The 23307-nt window shown below is 35.9% G+C and overlaps 1 protein-coding gene across 1 annotated transcript in view; it reads right to left on the minus strand.

Moving 5' to 3' along the window:
- Positions 1-699: 699 nt before the first annotated feature.
- Positions 700-23307, minus strand: part of LOC120769238 — a 28153-nt gene continuing 5545 nt past the window's right edge. The window contains exons 2-5 of the mRNA XM_040096137.1: positions 6066-7165; positions 4127-4390; positions 3129-4060; positions 700-1367 (exon numbers count right to left, since the gene is read on the minus strand). Coding sequence (XP_039952071.1) covers positions 1158-1367; positions 3129-4060; positions 4127-4390; positions 6066-6582 — 1923 coding nt within the window. The 5' untranslated portion in view covers positions 6583-7165 and the 3' untranslated portion in view covers positions 700-1157. The remainder of the gene's footprint in view (positions 1368-3128; positions 4061-4126; positions 4391-6065; positions 7166-23307) is intronic.

Consider the following 23307-nt stretch of genomic DNA (forward strand, 5'->3'; position numbering starts at 1 on the left):
ATTAGAAGGTGTTGGATGAGTGGAACATTTTTTTGTTGTAGCAAAAGAAAACCACGCTGAAGTAATTTCGAGATATGGTGCCGAGTCGACAGTCCTTGCCCAGAAAAAAATCCGGATCCGTTACGTTTGCTTAGACCCGACGGTGGTGAGAACGGTGCTCGCTGGGCATGTAAAGCGGTAGTTAAATTGTGTTCCGAGGCATAAATAGTGCGGGGAAGGTGCTTAGGGTAAATTCTGTGCAGCCGACTCAGTTAGCTTTGTTGAAGTTAACAGATATGTGGCTTTAGTCCACAGAAATAAAGGTTCGATCGAAATAATTATGGGTGGATGGTAGTTAGCAGAAGTCAGACCGCTAAAGCCATTAATGTTTAAGTCGGCATTATTTTGAAGTTTAAATCCCAAATCCACATATTCAAATTCAAAAAAAAAAAAACAACAACATATTTTTTAACAATTGGGGTACTCATAACCCGTCGTAAAGCATCGTAAAATCGTAAAATTATAAATATTTACACTTGTTTAAAAAAATTGTTGTAAAATGAGTTTACACATTTACAATTCTCAATGCTATGTTTTCGAATCGTTATAACTTATAACTTTATGAGACTTGTGAAAACCCTAAACAAAAGTTCATCGTTTCAAATATATGTATATTAACGTTTAAGGATTTATTTCATTCAAAAAAATTCGTTTTTCACACTTTCTTCTAATATGTATGTATATTTTATGTACACACATATACTGGTACATCACATCATTTTTCATAATTAAAATAAGATTACCATATGAAATAGATTTACTCATATACTTAATTTATAAATATTGTAATGGCATTTATAATGCATTTACGAGTATGTTAAGTCTAGAAAACAAATACATACACATTCATGTATTCATGTATAAGTAGCATTTTTCAGTGGTTTAACCTAAGGTATATATTTTATGTCACTTTATTACTTGTTACATGTGTATTGTATACTTTCACATATATATTTTTACATAGATAAATTTAATGTTATACTTTTATATATTTAAATATAATATTTAAATAAAAAATATTCTAAGGTCTTTTCCTACCGCTATACATATATACTTAATTTAATACTTTTACAACTAGCAATAAATGTTGTATGACTTTAATGAATAAATCTAAAATACTATTTACACTTGGTACTCTTATCCAGTAACTTCTTCCAAAGGTCAAATTGTTCATTTGACTTGACCATATGTACACTGATTAGTTTGCGTATGTTGCATGGATTAAATGCAATACGTCGATTAAGGAACTCATTGGCATGTACGCGTTTAATACCAACCTGTTGCGCAACAATTCCCGTTGTGAACACATCCTCTAGCTTCAGGTATACCTTTGAAATAAATTTATTTTCACAGTTAGTTGTTTGTATTCACATATTTATATGTATTTATGTACAGTTATCAACAAAAAAAAAGTGACCACATTAACAAAAATAATCTTTCAACTTATGTATTAATATTTCCATATTTTATATCACAGTTTATTTTAGATAAACAGTTTTACAGTTCCACATAAAAATAATAGTATTCTGGGATTTCAACTAAAACAATGTAGTACGAAAAATTATTTCAAACCTTTATAGACTATTGAAATATTTGATATTTCTTTCAATAGCTTTTGGTATTTTAATAAAGTCTATAAGATCCTACAAATGCTTAAATGGCGATCTTTCCCGAACTTCTTTCACTAACTGCCAGAAATCCACCTAATTGGCTCGTTTTCATTAATTAATACTTGTTTTCAATCAATCCCGAGGTTTTTTATAATATTGAGGTCAGGAGACTGAACAGACTGAGACATAAAATGAACTCCGTTGACTCTACACCACTTCTTTGTGCACCTGTTGCTATGTTTGGAGTCATTGTCTTGTTGGTATGTCCATACAAATGATATATTCCATTAGGTACATGGTAGCTTTACGTCATCTAATATTTTGACACACCACTTGATCCATAGCGTGTTCAATCAATAGAATTGAACCAACACCAATATATGAAAAGTTATTTGATTCATCGCTGATGCTCCTAACTGACAAAAAAAGCACAAATTTCTCAGTTGTGTCTTAGATGGGCATGTTGTTGTTGTGGTAAGGATTAGGTTGTCATCGACGTCCTCCAACGGTAGGCCCAGGAAACATGTTGTTTCAAAGAGAGAAGTGTGTCAGATGTGTAGGTTTAGCAGGGCATGTAAAGAGTTAGCTAGTGTGATCGGGGACTCATTGCACACTGGACATATGTTTGAGCTGTGTGGGTATATTCTGGATAAGTAGGGGTTTAACCTGCTACAGTATCCAGAACGAAACTATGCAAAGCTTACTCTCTTTTCTCGCGGCAACTAGAGCTCTTCGTCTGCAATGGGTAGTGGCTTGACTCCAAGTACACCATTTACTGAGAGGGAGTCGGTGAATGTGTTAATGACTCCACTATGAGCGGCGGTCAGTGCAAGTCTGAAGTTAGGTCTGGTTGTTGTTGTTGTTGTTGTTGTAGCGGCAGAATTCTGCCGAGTTGACAGTCCTTGGCCGGATAAAAATCCGGGTCCGTTCCGGTGACGTAGACCCGACTGTCGTGGGAACGGACGGGTCTGGTCGTCGTATTGTTTTATGCCGTCGGCTCCTTAAATTCCTTCATTATACTCTTTAACTGTGGGCATACGGGCATCACTATGCAGGTGTTCGATGAGAGACATCAAGAGGCATCCTGTCGTAGTCCGGAGTGCAATGTTCTGACATTTTTGCACCTTCCTCGCCTGCGTTTCACTGCATCCAGGCGACCATATTGGGACCGGCAAGGTATGTCTGTATATGCATTGCCCGTAATGGATGCAAGATTATTTTAGAAAGGTCTAACATCCCTACTTTATTGCAGAAAGGAATTACACGAGAACAAGCAAAGTTGAACGAGAATAACAATAATCGCATTAAAATATTGTTTTGTGGTCTGATGTCAATATCCCGTTATACATATGTACTGCTATAGTACCTCGTCATTTGCATGTAAAACAAAAAAGTTATGGACCGAAATATATTCTTAATATTGACACTTCTATTATTTTGTGGGCAACTGTATGTATAAAAGCCAACCGAGCTACATACCTGATGGAGCGATCGTTCATAGAGCAAATGTATTACGTCGCTTGTAATGAGATACGCCGGACCGGTGGTGAACGGTGGAAACAGTGGTTGACTAAATTGGTCGGTTGATACGTAATATTTGGATTTTTTGTTACGTATGGGTTTCCATTGTTTCGCCAAGCGTCCGTATATGACACGCTTATCTTTGATATGACTGTCAATGAATTGCAACAATTTCGGTACATTTATAAACATATCATCATCGGTTTTCAGTATAAATTTAGCTTTCTGACAGTGCAAATCCACCCATTCCAAAGTGGAAATCGTTTTCAATGTTAAATTTGTATAAGAGTCGATGAAGTTTCCACGAATCATATCCTCATAAATAAAATTTTCAATACTCAACTCCTTGCTTATACTTTCATTTGTAGAGCGCCCCAACACAAATGCTATAGATACATCACGCCGTGTACCATAGTGTGCCCAGGTCTGTCGTATGGCGAGGCGTGCTTCAGCGTGATTTAATGCTGACGATATAAGTATCAGTAACTTCAAGTCTTCACCCTCATTCGGGCAAATCTTAGCAAAATTTATTTCCTCGTTTAAATGTCCAGACTCGTAGATTTCACTGGTAGCTATACCCTTAGTATGATCGATGATTTTGGGTGGTACTGGATGGACTATCTTAGGTGGCACTTTCGGCGGAGTTTTAGGTTTATTTGCAATAGTTTTGGGCAAAGCACTATTTTCGCTCGGTTTTTGTGGTTTTACAGCGCCATCAGGACGTTTGATAGTCATCACTACGGATGGTGGCAAAGCCACATCACTGTTTACATCATTATCATCATCATCGTTTTCGTTGTCAGCAACGTTGCCTTCTGCTTTAGGAACCTTTGGGATCGCATTTTCCTCCGCTAACTGTTTGCTACCACCATTTGAATCTTTTGTCACAGCTGCAAAAAATATGAAATAAGAATGTTATAATATTGCACATTTGTTTTTGTATTTCATTTACTCACATTTCTCATTCGCCGCCGGTGCTGCTGTGATGTTTTTCAATATCTTATCTGCATTTTCGATAAACTTTTGCAAATTCGATGTCGGTATCATGACCTCGGAATCTAGTATTTTGTTTATATTGTTGGCGTTATCACTGGATTTTGCGTTGATGCTTTTAAGCTGATCTGGCTGTCCTTGCAACTCCGATTTGGATTGCTCAAGGGGAGCGCCAACATTATTTGGCTGACCATTAGAAGCGTTTGGGTAACCTATGCTACCGACCACTGAAATTGGAAGATAATCAAAATACATAATCAAAAAAAATATTTAGATTATAGTATGTTAGATAATAGTATTAAATGTATGTATACACATTTAAAAGTTTTTTAATGTAAAAAAAAAGCATTTTCAAACATAAATTGAGTTTTTAACTCAACACAAGTAGAGATAATACAATATATGCAGGATTGCTAATTTTCAAAAATTTTGGATTAAAAATCTCATTTTCCACAACAACAGAACATCTAATTTTGAAAATTATTTTTTTTATTTTACAGTAAAAATTGAAAATTTAGTTTTTAACCGCAAAATTCGAATTAAGAATTAATAAAATATGAGTCGTTTCTATTTGAATGCTTTCCGACCAGTGCTCTATAGTTTGAAGTATTGAAGATGATGGCTCCGTGCAAACTCTAACAGGTGAGGTGAAAAGTTCATAGGTGAACATAGAATTTTTTTTCTATCTTCGAGAGCGATACAATGATTACAGCGGTCAAAAAAATGTTTAATACCATTTTTATAATAAAATGGGGGTTTTAAAACCCAAAATATTTCCGATTACCGCTTCATTGTTGCTAAATATCTTTCCAACGGGCATTCTATTGAGGTCTGAGAACAAGAAATAGTCACTGAGGGCCAGATAGGGAGAATGTGGAAGTAATGCCAAGCCCAATTCATGCAATTTTTACATTGTATTTGTGACACGGTGCCTTTTCTTGATGAAACAGGATTTCTTCTTCAAATGAGAAAATTTTTTCCCAAATTTTTTCCTTCAAGCGCTTTGTAATCGCTGTTAATGGTTTTTACCTATTGAAGATAGTCGATAAATATTATACCACGTGCATCTCAAAATACCGATGTCATAACCTTGCCGATCTTCTTGAGGTCTTTCCATGCTTTGGGGTCAGTTCATCATGTGCAGTTCACTTGGCTGACTGTCGAATGGACTCTGATGTGAAATGATGTAGCCATGATTCATCCATTGCCACATATCGAAGCCAGAATTCGGCTTTATTATGATTAAATAGTTTCAAACACTCCACAAAATCAACACTCATATTGAGCACTTTTTTGATGTTTTCGTCGCTAACAGCCTCCTCTGGGCGTTCATTGCATTCATTGTCCTCGTTGCCCATTTCGCTTCGTTCAAACTTAGTTAACCACTTTTAAACGGTTGATTTCCCTGGTGCAGAAAAATATTTATCAATCCAAACCTTGTCTTCAACGGTATTTTTTTCCAAAAAAGCAATGCTTTAATAACACACGAAATTCTTTTTGATCCAATTTCTGTAAACTAACAAAAGTTTCTTCACCCAAAATGCTAAATAGCATAAACTGATAGTTCGACAGCTGTCAAATTTGTATACGTATCTATTAAAAGTAAGAGCTGACTAAAAATAATATGGATTTAATATTAGTAGTACCAACGATGTACCAACTTACAAACTTTTCAGCCCACCTGTCAGTTCGAAGTGGTACGTATAGAAACGAAGTAGGCAAACACGAAATAAGTTAATTCTAATTTTTTTATTCTGAATTACATGCTTGGGATTAAAATTACATTATATAAAAATATACAAATTTTCATGGACTATATAATTATCATTGCACTATAAAACTAAAAAGCAGACAATGCATGTCATTATGTAGATAAATATGTATGTATATGTTTCAACTCACCTAAAGCGTTGTCAACATTTTGCACTTCCATATCCTCAAGCAATTCGTTGCCGAAACGCTCCATCTCATCGTCTTCGGGCGCTTCATCATTTGGAGCATCCACGTCGATCGTTGGTTCGCGATGCTGATGTTGTTTCTTGGCGGCACTCGCCAATGGCACTTTCACCACGCCAGCACCTGAACCTGTGCTGGCGCCAGCCATAACAGCTGCCTTTTTATTCAACTTCAAAAGCGAAATATCGCCTTCACTTCTAGGCGCGTCCAGGCGATTGCTTACTTCAAAACCACTGTCGGCAGCATCATTACTAAATTTACTTTTATTCGCTGCTATCAGCGGCTGATACTGTTGCGCAATAGCGCCCGCAACATCTGTCACCGAACTGGCACGCATGGAGTGCGAATGCGGTGGTGTAAGCGTCGCATTTGATGAATATGTGGCGTAGATGAAAATTGTCAGGATGACTATGCTTACGACGAGCAGAAAGCGAACAAATCTTATATTATGTATGCTGCCCATAGCTGCTGGTGGTGTTTTTATTTGCTACTTTGCTACTAATTATTTTTAGAAGTGGTTTTTCCGTTTATTAATTTGGCCCACAGAATTTAATTTAATTCTAGATTTATTGCTGCTGGCGATCATTCAAATCGCTATAACTACAAATAGTTCTACTTAAACTCCAACACTTTCCATACATTGCCGTGTGCTGAGATGTTGTTTCGCGTTTGTTTTTTTGTGTTTGTAGTAAGTCTTTGATTTCGTGGCGTTTATTTATGTATTTATTTTAATTTATCTTGTGATCCTGAGTTTGCTTTTGAATTTTCAATTAACGAGCCGGAATGTCGTTGTCTTTTATGTTGAATTTCAATTAGATATGATGTAACCCAAGCGCTGACTTCTTTGTGGAGATTTTCTTAAATCGTCTATATTTCGTAGTTTTCAGCTGCGTTATCGAATTCGCTTTCGGCGGATTCTTTCGTTTGACTTTCAAGTCTTAAGTGCTTCCAGCCAGCTGCTTTTAAAACATTTTCCATATTATTAATAAGTGTTTCGAATATTTTTATATTCGGCAGCTGAATGGGTTTCTCTTGATGCCAATTACCTAGAAAATAAAAACAGAGTAAATTAGTTATTTAATTAGTCAATAAATATACTATATACATATGTACATCTAAAACGTACAGGAGGGACGGGCTAACGCTATATACATACATACATATATGTGTGTCCACAAGTATACATATTGTATTTATGTTTGTAGTTTCTCTAAGTTTCTAAGTATTTAATTACTTGTTCACCTCCACACATGTATATGTATACATATATTGACAGGTTAGGTTAGGGTTACGGTTATTGTTGATCCTAATCGATGCATCTCACTTAGACAGATCTTCGTTCTTTGTGTTTTCCTTAAACTTCTAAAAGTGCATCATCATCTTCATACTTAGTTCGACGAAGCGTTTTGAGGTTTCCACATATTTGCTAAGGCGGTTAATATCAATCCAAGCCGGCCTGCCCAAACCACTTCGCTAGGTTCGCCGAAGATGTGTCTACTGGGATATTTCAAGCTCAGTCTGGCAAGAGCCAGGATATAGAATAAAAAGAGACGAGATGAATCCACTTCGCCTTCCTTCAGATAATATTGGCAAAGAGCCTCCGAAAAAAATAGTTGGCCACACCGCATGTGAATATGTTGAACAGTAGTTCCCTAATTAGCTACTTATTTCAAGAGTAGTTTGTTTGACGATCATTCTTTTTTATTCAAATTAACAAATGGAAGAAAATAATTTGCTTAAGCGGTGAGGCCAGTCCAGGATATTCAAGTAATCAAAACTGTTTTTTGGTTAACGTGCACTTTAGTGTCCTAACGTTACGGAAAATGTATGTAAAGATGAAAACATACGCAAGTCTTATGCAGGTGAAGAGTCTGCAGTCGTCATATCGCCCGTAGATGAAAAGTTGATTCCGAAGGTTTGTTAATGTTAATATTAAATTCGATACCTTACTTCCACAATAAATGGTAATGATACTTTAAGCTTTTTTAGAGCTTTAGCCTGGTCTTAAATAAAAAACTTAAATAAATTTTATGTGAATTTGGTGGTTGTTACGCCCGTCATCTACATTCACTGACTAGAATTGGAACTTTCTGAAACTTCTGGTCAAAGGCAAAGGCTATTAACATCGCAAAACTAACTATAGTAAAAACTTCACAGTATAATATTCAGTAATAGATCGTTAATGCATAACAATAACAGTTGCAACAAAATAAACATTTATTGATATATACATACATACTAATGCGAGCAAAAAATGCTTTCCAACTACTAGGGTGTCATGAAACGTATTATTAGTGACGATGAGTATTGGATCAATGCTTACGACCCGGAAGCAGACGATCAGTCGGCCGAATATTGTGGAGGTTAAAAATTCAGGATATGTTTGGCTAGCCAGAGGATACTTGGTCTAAGACTAGAATAATATATGCTTGACCATGCGTAAAAGAACCTTTTATGGCCACTTCCAAGTGAATGACGCTCAGAGAACTTTCCTCACTTGCGTGAACTTCTACACACGACTCCATCCATCCTCCTCCGAATTCCTTCCGACCGTCCAAACTGTCAACAAGGAATACTATTTGAGTGTTATGCATTGTTTGCGCGAAGCTATTCGTAAAAGGAGGCCGGAATCATGGGCCGAAGACAGTTGGTTTTTGCACCACGAAATGCATTGTCCATAAAGCATTGATTCGTGAAACAAATTTTCAACTAATATCGTGCCGCAACCACTATATTCGTCTAATTTAACTGCGTGTGTTGGCTATTCAGTAAACTGAAAAGACCGCTTCGAGGAAACAGTTTTGAGTCAATTGAAGAGATTAAACATGAATCGCTAGGCGCATTGAAGACTATTCCGGAAATTGACTTTAACAATTGTTTCGAGGGTTAGAAAAGGCACAACTGTTTTGGGGCGAAGGAGGATTAGTTTGAGGTGGACGACATAGACTTTGAATAAATTATGTATGTTTTGCACCTAGTAGTACAAGTATTTCACAGTTAATATTAAAATATTATTTCAATCCCGTAGTAACTGCTGGACTGGAAGATGAATATTCCAAAAAATTCGAAAAATTTTTTTTGGAAACCCTTTTAGTTGACTTTGCCAATTTCGTTAGCCCACTGCAATATTCCCACATCAATATTGATTCTCCTTCATGTTCCACTGCATGAAACATATCGAGGATTGAATCTTCAACCATCATCTTGAGGTTTTGCAAGAAAGGACCACTTGTGCGGAATTATTTTTGAGAGTCTTCGGGAGATGACCCACCGGTCTAGTCTTGCTGAAGTTTTCCGGGGTCATTTTTGCGTGCAACATTAGCAACAGTTTTAAATGTTGAATACGCTTTAAGGCATTTAACAATATTTTTAACTTTCCAGCTTTGCGAAGGTCTAAATTGACCATGACGGATGTATAGCTGGTGCTTTTTCCTATTATACATCTTGAAGAAAAACAGTTCAGATTATTTGAAGCAAACTTAAAATATGTAAGCACTAAAAATCGGCAATAATATTATTATAAAACACAACGTGTCGAATATGTTTTCATTGAACAACTGTTAACTAATTAACTGACTCACGTTATTTACCTTGCACTAAGCAGTACATGTACCGTTATGGTAACTATTTAAAATATTTCGATTGCACAACTACAAAAGTAGGCGTATTGAATAGTAAATAGCGTAACAAAAGCAATGCGAAACATTTAAGAGAAAAAATTAATGGCAAATTTAAGCATTAAGCTTACCAAACTTGAGCGTTTATAATTATATATACAGATTTTATATAATTTATATATGGACATATACAGTAAGTGTCTAGGTATATGCATATTGTATCAATTGTACTTCATCGGATATTTAATTCAAGAAAAAAAGTTAAGTTTGGTTGCATCGAAGCTATAAAACCCTTCACAGATACGCCAATATAAGAATTTTATTTCGATCGCACAGTCTGTATGGCAGCTACTCGTATAAGCTATAGTGGTCCGATCTGAACAAATTTCGTGAAAATAGCTCGTCAATTTCAATGTTCGTCAATTATAGCGGTGCTATGGCTAATAACCTAAGTTCATTTGATCGATCAGTTGTATGACAGCTATATGCTAGAGTGGTCCGATCTGAAAAATCGATAAATTCCAACATACTGCTAGGTGCTATTGAGGCTTTGTGATCCCTTTTTGGAAACATATACACTCCTGCACCAATAGCGATTTGATATCGTATGAAGAGATCGCTTTTAGTGCCGCTGAGTATAACTACACGTTCATTGCGATAGTTGCGTTGAAGGTTAATCTCTAAACACCGAATTATAACAAAGACTTCTGCTTGGAATATGCTCGGAAAACTACCCATTTGGTGTGTGGTCCTGCGACTCCTGCGACAATTCCCTCCAAAGTTTTCGAGCCGCCAGCGTACTATTTGATTGTACTATCCCTAAGCAGTTGCTCGAGAGCGGAATCATTCCATTCAGCCTTACTGCTTGGGAGAAGAGCCAAAAAGGTATTTCGCCACTTAACTGCTTCATGCGTTGGGAAGAGATTACCTTACCTCTGCCAAACCCTTCTGCTATTTTTTGGAGCAGCGTGTGTTCTGCAACCCGACTAATTACTAGGTAAAGCGGTGTGAGATCCAGCATGACTTCGAGTGCCGCCATCGGACATGTGCGCATGGCACTCAACACGCAGATGCATAAATAGATATTATTTTGTATATGAGCCGATTTCGCTCAATTATCTTAGTACGAGGGCTGCTATATATATTTCTGGCCTAATAAAGAAAATAGGAATATTTATCAACGAAAATGGTTTCATTGTTTTTCAAAATATTCTCCATCAAGATTTATACACTTTTGCATGCGCTCAAACCAATTTTCGAAGCACTTTTTCCACTCCGATTGAGACACCTCCAAAACATGGTTTTTGAATGCTTCAACAGCGTCTTCTGGCGACGAAAATCGTTGACCACGCATTATTTTCTTGATGTGTGGGAATAAACAGAAGTCATTGGGTGCCAAGTCAGAGCTGTACGGCGGACGACGTTTTGGCCGAATTGAATGAATTTCTCCGAAGACTTCAGGCAAACAAATGGTGGTGTACCACTCAGAATTGACCGTCCTGCGTTGCTCAAGCGGAACAGTCGCCACATGACCAGTTTTGCCGAAGAAACAGGCGACCATTTGCTTCGAAGTGCTTCTTCCACGAACAACTTTCGTTGGATTTGGCTCGTCTTGGAAGATCCACACGATCGATTGCTGTTTTGTTTCGGGCTCATACGCATAGATCCGTGATTCGTCACCTGTGACGATCTTATAAACGTCTTTTGGAGCACCGCGATCGTATTTTTTCAGCATTTATTTACACCAATCCACACGAGCCTTTTTTTGTTCATGCAATATCGAATGTATGCTGGTGGGAGAAATGCATAGGCATGCCTCTATCTGAAGGTATGTTACGTGACGGTCTTGCATTATCAGTTCACGTACGGCATCGATGTTTTCTGGCATAACGGCTGTTTTTGGACGACCTTCACGGAATTCGTCTTTGAGCGAGCGTCGGCCACGATTGAATTCGTTGTACCAGTTTTTCACAGTGCTATAGGATGGTGCTTCATAGCCATACAAAGATTTTAGTTCATCGATGCACTCTTGTCGTGATAATCCACGTCGAAAGTTGTGAAAAATGATCGCACGAAAATGTTCACGAATTAATTCCATTTTTTAGCCGAGATGAATTTTTTAATTCCCTGTAAATAAAACAATTCACGATTAAATGACAAAACGTTCTGAGTGATGTTATGCTAAAAAATGTCAAACTTTCCAATGGAAATGTCAGATTGCACCTAGCAACACTTAGTGTTGCCTAGGCCAGAAATATATATAGCAGCCTCCGTAGCATTGCAATTTATCGGCTTCAATTAGGTGACAAATGTTATCAACATGTCAATTTTCTGCGAGTGCTAATTTTGTTCATTTTTTCTTTGCACTTGTGGGTGTAAATGTTTAGACAATTTTTAGTATGAACATCAATCATTTTGTAAAAAAAAACACTAATCTGATTTTACGCAAATAATTTATTTTTTTTTATTCCAACTATTTTTCACATGACTGTATAAAGTCAAAAGACTGTGCAAATTTGTTTATGCACTATTTTTATACATACATATTTATGTGTATACAATATGTATGTATTTTTGTTTATATTTACACACTGAACTTAAGGAATTTATTTGTTTTTGTACAAATTTCAATTTATATTTATGTACCTATGCTGGTATTTGCATAGTAGTATGTAAATATAAACACATTTCTACAATTATTGACATCATGCAATCAAATACTGAAAACAAGAAGTGCTTGATAATATTAAATTTGATTTTTTAGTTGCTCGATAAAATTCGAAGGTTTCCATGAAGCTTTTATGCAAAGCAAATTTCAATCATCGATAAAAATGGTTGCCAGCATGGGATGGGTAAGTAATAGAAAAAGGGGTAGTGAGAGAATATTTTAGCAAGTTGTTGCTGCAAAGATCCCTTAATACTGCGTTTACACGTGGACTCTTTTGTCGCTCATTATCCGCAAATTCTCTTTTGGTGTCGCTCCGAGTCCGACAATTTGAGTTCGTCGTAGATTCGCAAAAAAGAGGCTTTGTGTGAACACGGATGTTACCAAGGCAGGAATAAAGAGATGCTCAACTTATTCCAGCTTGAGATCGCCTCAAAATTAGCATTTTTATAACATTTTCTATTATAGCCGGATCGGATTATTTTTAAATCTGGATCATTTAGGCACACATCCTTTATGTTATCTTTGAATGAGGCTATTGCGGGATTTCTTCGGAAATATACCTTCGATTTAAGGAACGTTCAACAGTTTTCGGTGGGGTTTAGGTCGGGTGAATTGCCCGTCTAAGGTAATATATTGATATCCAAGTTGTGAAGAATATCAGTGGTTCGTCGTGCGTATAAGTGTACTGGGCTGCTGAAGGGTTCAGTGTTGCCAATTATGGTACAAAAGCATCTTGAAGTACATTGGTGTACTGCTCACTAGTCATCGTTCCCTCAACAAAATAAATTGGTCCAGGACCTTCCACCAACATGCAGCTCTAAATCGTTACATTGGTGGAATATTTGACCGTTTTTTGAATGCAGTTCCCCACATAACGTTCACACGGTCTACGTCGCACAAATTGACTGGTTTCTGTCACTGGTTCTAGCCAGCATTCGTGGTTAATCTTTGTTAATGAGAAAATCATGTTAAAATCAATGTTAAATAGCAGGGTAACTTTGAATAGAGGGCTTTTGGGGGACGTTCATAACTTTTTATGTTTACCTTGTTTCAATCCACCTTTGTGTAGTTCTGATGGAGTTTGACCCTTACTACTCGCGATTACAGAGTGAACCTCTTTACTTTACGTGTAATGCGCTCAGAGATTTTCCCATTATGGGCAGCATTTTGCCGCATACTTGTGCGACCAACGGTCCAATATTTGAATGTGTGCACAATTTTCGCTACTCGAGTAACAGTAGCTGCACTCACTCCAATTTTTTTTATTATTTTTCTGTAGGATGTACTTTTATCTTTTAAAAGTGCCGCAATAGCACTTTGTGTTTTCTTTGAAATGCCCGATTTTTTACCTATTTCCTAAAAAGTATATTTTTCATTGTTCGTATTATAAAGCTTCAGAAAGCTTCAAAAAATACTAACCTAACAAATAAAACTCTGGAATCTATGAAATTATAGTTAAACACGTATGAAAAAAATTCGATTTCTTCCATTACGCCATACAATTTACTTCTGATGAGCCAGAAATCACAAATACTAATTCCAAGTGGAGCAAGCATTTCAATATGATTTCGTATTTAAGTTCCGCTAATTGTAACGGTATATTTATTTTATATTTGAAAGAGTATTATAGTGTGTAGTACACAGCCTATTTAATACTTAGGCAGTGGAAAGCTTCCCCAGTACGTTATTCGTAAATTTTTATATTTATTTACCATGTTTCTAATGGGTTGGCGGGGTACTGTACATTTAAATTTCGCATTTTCCTAAATTTTTCAAAGTTTTACTTTTTTGATTAGTGATCTTAAGCGACGGCAACAAATCCCTCCGTTCATACATTTCTGGTAGAATTTCAATCTGACCGATATACATAGTTGTTGCAATTGCCAAACGTCAAACTACCGCCTACCCGAACCAGTCAACTGTCAAAGTGAATAAGAATCATAAAGTAGGCATTAAATGATTTCTTATTTAGGTACATACTACAAAAAATACGATATAGTGTTTGCTAAGAACTATTATTGATTTTGAGAAAATTTGATTTTTTGCAATCAAAAACATACTCGTAGACACACTCATGCATCATGTATACATACATATTTACATGTTTGAATACGCCAAACCTTATGCTTTCCTCAACGCCAACTTTTAAGTTCTCTATGCCCTCACTCCAATATAAATAACAGCCCACCATCAGCTTATTGGCAAATAATATGGCATATCGAACTTACATACATACATATGTATGTATGTATATTTACCACTTTAAATCTCTAAAGAAAACACCCGCATGGTCTTATTGGTACATTGACCGCAGATAAATCTACACGTTGCCAGCATTTCCCCATCTGATTTGATGAGGCTATAAGAACGCGTATCTATTAATTGTACATACATATGTATGTAGCTACATATGTACGTACTTATGTATAAATCAAGATTGTACACCTTTTACAAATGTATGGTGGAAATTTGAAGTGGAGGTTTATACATTATTGCTTCTTTGACTGTGTATTTAAAGAAACAAACAAAAAACATTTTAGGTAAAACAAAAAAGATCTTAGGAAATAACAAGAAAAAACGTTAACTTCGGTTGCAGCGAAGCTATAATACCCTTCATCGGCCGATTTATATACATAGCAGCTATGTATGTATATGTTGTAGTCTTGCGATAACGGTGGTTCTGACAAATGAGCAGCTTCTTGTGGAAAATAGGACGGATGCAAATTTTCAGATCGATATCTGAAAAACTGAGTTCATGTACATACATACATATATACGGATAACGGACTTGGCTAAATCAACTCATCTCGTCACGCTGATCATTTATTGATAGACTTCATATTGTTTTCGAAATTTCCTTCTGCGGTGTTACAAACATTGTGCATAAAAATATGTCTAAATTTTAGGCGATCACCTTAGATGAGTACTTTGAGTGTGCGTTGGGAACAAACTTAGGAGGTCAACTTCGACAATAGGCTGCTACCAGAATTTCATCGATATGATTTCAAGTCAGCCCTAAAATTCAAAATGCGCGGGTATAAAATTAACATCTGTCGGACCATTAGATTGTGAATTATATCATTTTGAGAGAATCAACTTTTGTTATTGTGAAAAACTTGATAAAACATATGCTGATAAAATATTGCTTTTTGAAGAAAAAAAATACAGTTTAAATAAAAACTTGACTTGATGACGAGTTTCCGGATACTGACTCAGGCCATCAAGAATTGGCATGCTAAGTTTAGACGTGAAGAAATGAGCTCCGAAGAGGGTGAACGCAGTAAACGGCCCAAAGACGTTACCGACGAAAGCATCAAAAAAAAGTCCACAAAATAAATTAGATCATAATGTGAAGTTGTTCGAGATAGCAGGCACTTTGAAAATATTCACTGAACGTTTACATCATATCATTCAAGAATATTCGAGTATGAGAAAGCTCTGTGCGAGCGTAATAAACCCGAGTTTTAGGTTGATATATGACAAAGGATGAAACATGGCTCCATGATTTCACTCCAAGGTCCAATCGACAGTCATTCGAGTGGCTTGCACATTGAACCCGCTCTAAAGTGTGAACAAACGCCACAGTCGGCTGGCAATGTTATGGAGTCTGTAATTTGGGATGCTCATGGAATAATTTTTATTGATTACCCTGAAAAAGGACCATCAATGGCGACTATTACAAAGGTTTCGTCTGAGGTCCACTACCTCCAATTTATTCTTTTATGTAAATTATCTACCCGAAACTCTAAATAATGGTCTTGCTGTTCATACGGTCTACACGGACTTCAGCAAAGCATTCGATAGGGTGGACCATATTATCCTTCTAAATAAACAAAGCAGATACGGCATTCGAGTAATTGTTCGGCAATGTCAAATTAAAGTTGATGGGCATCTATTTACCAAGCATGGGTCTAACTCTCTTTAATATTTTTGCAAACGATATTGGTGATAACTTTCAGTCTGAATATCTGCTTTATGCAGATGATTTGAAGATTCTCAGTACGATAACTAGTAAGCGAGACACCTTTGTTTTCCAAAGTGATATAGACAAACTATCGAGCTACAAAAACAAACTAGATTTGAACACCAAGTAGTACTCACGATCGCACTCTCGAACGCCGGATAACTATAGCGTAACTTAAACAATGAGACAATAAGCGAAGTCGAGCACGTAAAAGACCTGGTCATCATCAACTGACTTTCAACAAGCATCTTATCTATAAGATCACCCTCCAGGCTTTCAAAGTTTTAGGTTTTATAACCAGGGATAGTAAGGAATTCACGAATTCCAAATCATTACTAGGCCTCTTTGCATCTATGCATCTATGGTTTTACTCCAAACAATAATATTTTAAGCGACCTATTATCTAATTCTTCACAATATAACAGACAAAAACCAGGTGTAATTAAGCATTCCTTTATCACTGAGAAACATTTGTGTAGATTTTATATAAGTACATTGACTATTTTCCTTTCAGAAGAGATAATAAGTAATTTAGAATTGCTTTGCTCGGTAGCTTTAGTGAGAGGTTCATAAATATTAATATTTGCATAATTGCCTGGAGTCGTCAATTTCGTGTATTCAACAGGTGTAATTAAGCATTCCTTTATCACTGAGAAACATTTGTGTAGATTTTATATAAGTACATTGACTATTTTCTTTTCAAAAGAGATAATAAGTAATTTAGAATTGCTTTGCTCGGTAGCTTTAGTGAGAGGTTCATAAATATTAATATTTCCATAATTGCCTGGAGTCGTCAATTTCGTGTTTCCAACAGAATCAAGGCTACGCAATCGTTGAAAATGTTTTGGGGAGTCTACATTATCATGGTCATAAGTAGTTGAGTAGTACAAAGTATTTGTGAAGTACGTAAAGTCATCGAAAACTTGTCTCATGCGAATCATCCTTCCACTTCTTTTAAAGACGATAACATCGAAAAAATTACAGAAATAGTGTGTCATGTTGGCGTTAGAAGGTAGCAGAATCTCTTATAGATCGACTCAACACATTTCGATTAATGTTTTGGGTACAAAGCGTGTCAATGTCAGACTCGTATCAAAAGACCTTAATCTTTTGCAAAAACGACATCGAGTAGAGGTCGCAAAAGAGATCTTTGACAATGTAGCTAAAAACTGTGAAACCGAAACGCAGACATCGAAGTACGTGTGTGGTTCACCATGAATTCGTTGCAAAAGGTAAAGCGGTCGGTAAGGAATTCTGTTTGTCAGTTTTGAGGCGTCTACATAAAGCAGAAAATACATGTATTTTCTACCAGGATAATGCGCCGGCATCGGCTGAAGGCACTGAATGCTATCCCATCCGAGGCTTATAACAAGTATATGGAAGATTTGATTAAGCGTAAGCAATATTTGTATTGGCTAGAGGCCTTTTTTGAAGACGATAATAGAGATTTGTATTAATATAGGTAAACATGTAATTTTATTTGCAGTCTGGGTCAAATTTAATCGGATGGTATATATATATATATACAAGGTCTGTCGCAAAAGAAACAGGACTGTTAAAAAAAACAACAAAGAATTAATATTTTTCAAAAGTTATATTTTTTTTATTCAAAGTAGTTTTCTTGTGCTTCTATACAGCGTTTAGCCAGGTCAATTAGCATTTCAAATGCGTGTTTAAGGTCATTTTTCGGAATGCTCTTGAGAATAAAGGTCTTCGCCTTTTGGATAGCTTAAATGTCCTCAAACCAGTGTCCTTTCATGGGCAAATGAAGTTTTCCAAATAGGTAAAAATCACAGGGTGCCAGATCAGGTAAGTAGGGTGAGTGATTAATGGTTAATACGGAGTTTTTTTGTCAAAAAATCAGTGACAAGCATCGACCGATGACACGGCGCATTATCGTGCAACAGGCACAAGGACCCTGCTTCACGGTATTGTGGTCGAGCACGACGAATGCGTGACAAAAGACGCTTCATAACACCAAGCTAAAACACAGCATTAATCGTTTGGCCAGGTGGGACGAACTCTCTGTGTACAATACCCTCGGAATCGTAAAAACAAATCAGCATTGTCTTTATTTTTGACTTCTGAAGACGACCGACTTCTGATCGTCACAGAGGTCCTCACGACCTTCTTGGAATCGCTTAAACCACTCATGCACATTATTACGGGATAGGCACTGATCACTATAAACTTGTTTCATCATTTTAAATGTTTCAGTAAACGTTTTCCCAAGCTTAAAACAAAATTTAATATTTGCTCTTTGTTCAAAATGCATTTTACGACCGATGACCGAAAGCTGCTGTCACTTTTTGATCGATAACATCGATTGTAGTTATCCAATCAAACTTTTTATTTCATATACCCACCATAGGTGGCGCCACCAGAAACAGTTATATTTAAAAAGTTCCGTTTCTTTTGCGAAAGACCTTGTATATATGAACATTGGTAATCAGATACAATAAAATTTCTTAGCATAGACATATCAAGTAGTCATTGAAGAGCCGGAAATTATTACCTTCACAAGTGTTTGTTTTAAAAATAGTCATTGTTAATGTGGACGAAATGTGAAGGGGTCTCACGTCGCTCTTTTTTATCAATAATAAACAAGCACATGCGAATTCGGTAACGATAAAAAATCTATAATAAAAAAATAATGCTTTTTTGGCGTGGGTAAGCATTTCAAAAATGAATGAGTGATTAGGCTGAAACTTAACATAAATAAGAAATATTTGGGTAGTTTGTTAGTTAGGTGATTCATTGATAGAATTACTAAAATTGGAGAACTTCTTATACGAGTAGAAGTGTAATTTATATGAGCAAACTGTTGTATTGACAACCCTAGTTTTTTGATTTTATATACACTTGCGGTCAATAAAAACGCATCACCATTTTTGTAAACTATCTTCTATTGGAAACAAATTTAGGTGTATATGATCCTAATTAGCTTGAATAGATTTAACGATTCAACGCTGGAATTTGCCTGGAAACTCGTCGTATTTAAACTCTATTGAGCACTTATGGCACACAATGAAATGTGAACTTGTTAAACAGAAGCCAAAAAATAAAAAACAATTGTTAAGGATTTTAGAACTGGTTTGGTATGGCCTATAAGAAAATAAAATGAGGACCCAGTGAATTTCACGACTTCAGGAATTAAGGCAGTTATTGAGGCTAAAGGAGGAACGATACAAATAAAAATGGCCCTAATATTCTAGCTTTATAAACTTTATCTTATTTCAATTATGTTTGGAGGTGCCTTTTTATTGACCACAAGTGTATACTCAGAACGTTTTGACACACGAGCGCTAGTTGTACTGCTTACAGTAACTTAAAATATACACTTCGGCAGAAAAATGGAATTAAAGCTCGAACATTTTCCGCGACTATTTTTTACAACTTTCGATGAAGATTATTTCAGCAAAAGTGCATCGATGAACTTTATTAAATTTTTCGCGATAAAGCTCGTTCAAATACCTGTGTATACGGATCGAGGTCGTAGATCACTCCAAAACGAATTTCGTAAAGGTCGTTAAAAATCAGTTTTTGTTGGAAATTATTGAAGCTGTGCGCAAACTGATACTGCAAGATCGTCACGTGACTTTCCATGGGATTGAAACAACTATAGGCATTAGTGGGACCAGCATAAATTCAATATAGCGTGAACATTTGACTGTAAAAAAGATTGTTCATGTTGGATCTCACACAATTCGTCAATCGTTCAAAATGATTGATAATTTTTGAGTTGTGATTCTTTGGTATTTAGTGTGCGATATGAATTTGCTAGTTGTTATCGCTACTTTACTTAACTGGAAAATCACCGTTAAGTTTATTTTGAGTTAATGACGTCGTTTACCGCGCCTGAGCAGTATCAACAAAAGATACTGTTTGTAGTTGTGTCCTTATTGCTGAAATAAATCGTAAATTGTCTGCTGTATTCTACGAATTTCTGTATCTTTATCTAAACAAAAACGAATTTAATTATTTGTATTATTTGAAATGCGTCTCTTTTGGTGAAATAATTGTGATAATCACACTGTTATTCGATGTCTTAACTCGAAAATGTCTCTTAAGTTTTCTGCTAAATAAACGGGGGATCCAAGCAGAAGTACTGTTTTTAATAGCCTGTTTTTGACAGATCGCAAGTCGTGTCTTGCTGTCATGCTATCTTTGTCCAGTATATTTTGGCATTTGGAAAGATTTATACCTGAACAACGTTTACAAATCGTTAACTTTATTATGAAAATTCACGTTCTGTAAAGAATGTGTTTCGCGCGCTTCCATAATAATCGGCCTACTGAGCCCACTATGCCCAAGACCATCAACCATCTTCATACCCAGCATTCATTATTGGATAATATTCGACCGAATAGACCACGCCTAACACGCAATGATTAAAATATAGCAACCGTCGCTAAGAGAGTACACGAAGACCGTGGAAAGTCGACTCGGCGCCGTTCAGCAACTTGAACTGACGTATGGAACGACTTTACGCCGAGATCTGAAATTGAAAGCGTACAAAATGCAGTTTATGCAAGAACTCGCTATATAGGCGAATTATCCCGCGTGTCATTCACCAGTTTCCAGTCGAAATGCTCGAACGAGTTATCGAAAATTGGACTCAACGGACCATCTACATAAGACGTAGCCGCGGCCAACATTTGAAAGAGATAATCTTCAAAATAATAAACATTCTTGATTAAATTTGATGTTTCTGTGTTTTTTCTTTAAAAATTAGGGTACCTCGAAATGGATCACCCTTTAGAAAATCAAAAATATTTGAGTAAGACACGCTTCAAAGAAGATATTTTACTTTAAGGACAATGATTTGACTGCAAAATGTCAATAACTTATACAGGAACTGTTTTTTCACTTCCTGAACATTTGCCATTTTTGGAGTTGTGATTTTTTTAGCATTTAGTGCGTATTTAGATTAAGTCATATTGAGCCGTTTTCTCAACGTCTTGTTAACAATCATCTATTATTTAAGTTCTGGTTAACTTAACCAAGTCTCCTTCCTTCGGTAAAGTTTACCAGAACTTTTTAAGATGGTTGCAACCAGACATTGAAATAACGTCCCCTACTTCTAAACACACACACACACACATATATATATACAAGTATTTAGAAAGTACATAAGTACAATTTTAACGGGCAATTGAGGCAGTAACCAAAAATATTAAACTGTCTTAGCTTGAAATAGCACGTATTAGCATTAATCAAGGTCATTAAAAATATTTTAGATTTTTAGGCAGCAGTTCGCGGTGAATTGGATTTAACTTTTTTACTAAACTACTGAACTACGAGCTCCCAGCAATAGTTTTTGTTATTCTAAAAAAGTGTTCAACCGAAAACTCTATACATATGTATATGTAAATATTATATACAAATGTATATGTGTATGTAAAAATTTTATGTTGGTTTAATCAACAAATTATCTGTGAACTTTTGGTTATTTTGAATTCGCTAAATAAATAGCTAGATAAATAAGTTACTTTACATGGCTGGTATCAATACGAACGATAAGGCAGGTATGGTCTTATAGGAAACATTGCTATACTATCTACCACATTCACCGAAAATAATCTTTGCAAAAATACGCAGTATGCCTAGTTAGGTGGACGGTTGCTCAAATATGAGTGATTTTGGAAATTATATTATACAAATTATCAGGCAGTGAGCAATTGTAGACAAATATCGCAATTTGGCAGAGAGCTAAATCAGAGTTTAATTGAAGGTTGATGGTAGACTATAAAATGATTTACTCAATTTCCGCTTGGAGCCCAGTCGTCAAAACTTACGGAAGGATGGACTACCGATTTGAAACGAACCTGAACAAAAAATGATAGCTGGGATACATATGTATGTATGTGCAACAAGTAAATAAGGGCTAAGTTCGGATGTAACCGAACATTTTATACTCTTGCAACTTGCCAGGATCAAAAGCAGGGAAATACCTTAAGGTTGGTTAGTTATATGGGGTCTAGTGCAAGTTTTCACTCGATTTTATTCATCATAGGCAAAAATATAAACCGTTATTAGAAAAACACGCTCTGTCAATTTTAGGTATTAAGATAACTTACATGTTTGCCGATATCTACGGTATGAAGTCAACCAGAATTTCGAATTTCTTTTACAATTTAGTTTTTTGGGAAGTAGGCGTAGTTGTAGACCGGTTTTGTTCATTTTAGTATTGAAACATAGGAATCTCAAGATAATATTGTATACTAAATTTGGTTAAAATCGGTCGAGCAGCCCCCATGATATGGGGTTTCACCGAAATGTGGGCGGTGTCACGCGGGGTTATCACCTGATTTGATCCATTTTTACAGAGTCGGTAGAAGTTCTTATAGTATTAGTCTAGTATTAGTCGTGAGCGAATTCAGACATTATATCTTAAAGGGGTTAGGAGATATATGCATTAAACCTCTTAGAGAGCAGGGCCAGTTTTATATCTTAATTTAGTGCTCAGTTATGGCATTTTGTGAATTTTCATTTAATGGCGTTTTGTGAGCGTGGCAGTGGTCCGATTACGCCCATATACGAACTCATCCTTTGTTTATTGCCTAGAATACCAATTTTCATTAAAGGGTCAGTAGGGTAATATTTTTTTTTCCAAAAAAAAATTGTTTTTCAAAAAAAATTTTTTTTTTTTGTATTTTCTGTTTCCTTTTAGAATTAATGTGGAAACCCACTTTACTATTAAAAGGTTTCGAAAAAGGCCCAAAAATAATAATACCGCTCGACGTTCGGAGCCCTCGGAATGCACACGCGTTTTTCTCAAAACACACTTTTTTAAACTGGCGAACATAATTCCGATCGAACTACTCAACCGATTTGATTAATTTTTTTAAATGTTTATGTAAAAAAACATGGGGGAAAAATTAAAAAAAAAAAAACGTTAATTACTTTTTTATTTATCAAAATTTTTTCATGATTCTA

Source organism: Bactrocera tryoni, chromosome 2 (genome assembly GCF_016617805.1).
Source record: "Bactrocera tryoni isolate S06 chromosome 2, CSIRO_BtryS06_freeze2, whole genome shotgun sequence".
In the NCBI taxonomy this organism is placed as follows: domain Eukaryota; kingdom Metazoa; phylum Arthropoda; class Insecta; order Diptera; family Tephritidae; genus Bactrocera; species Bactrocera tryoni.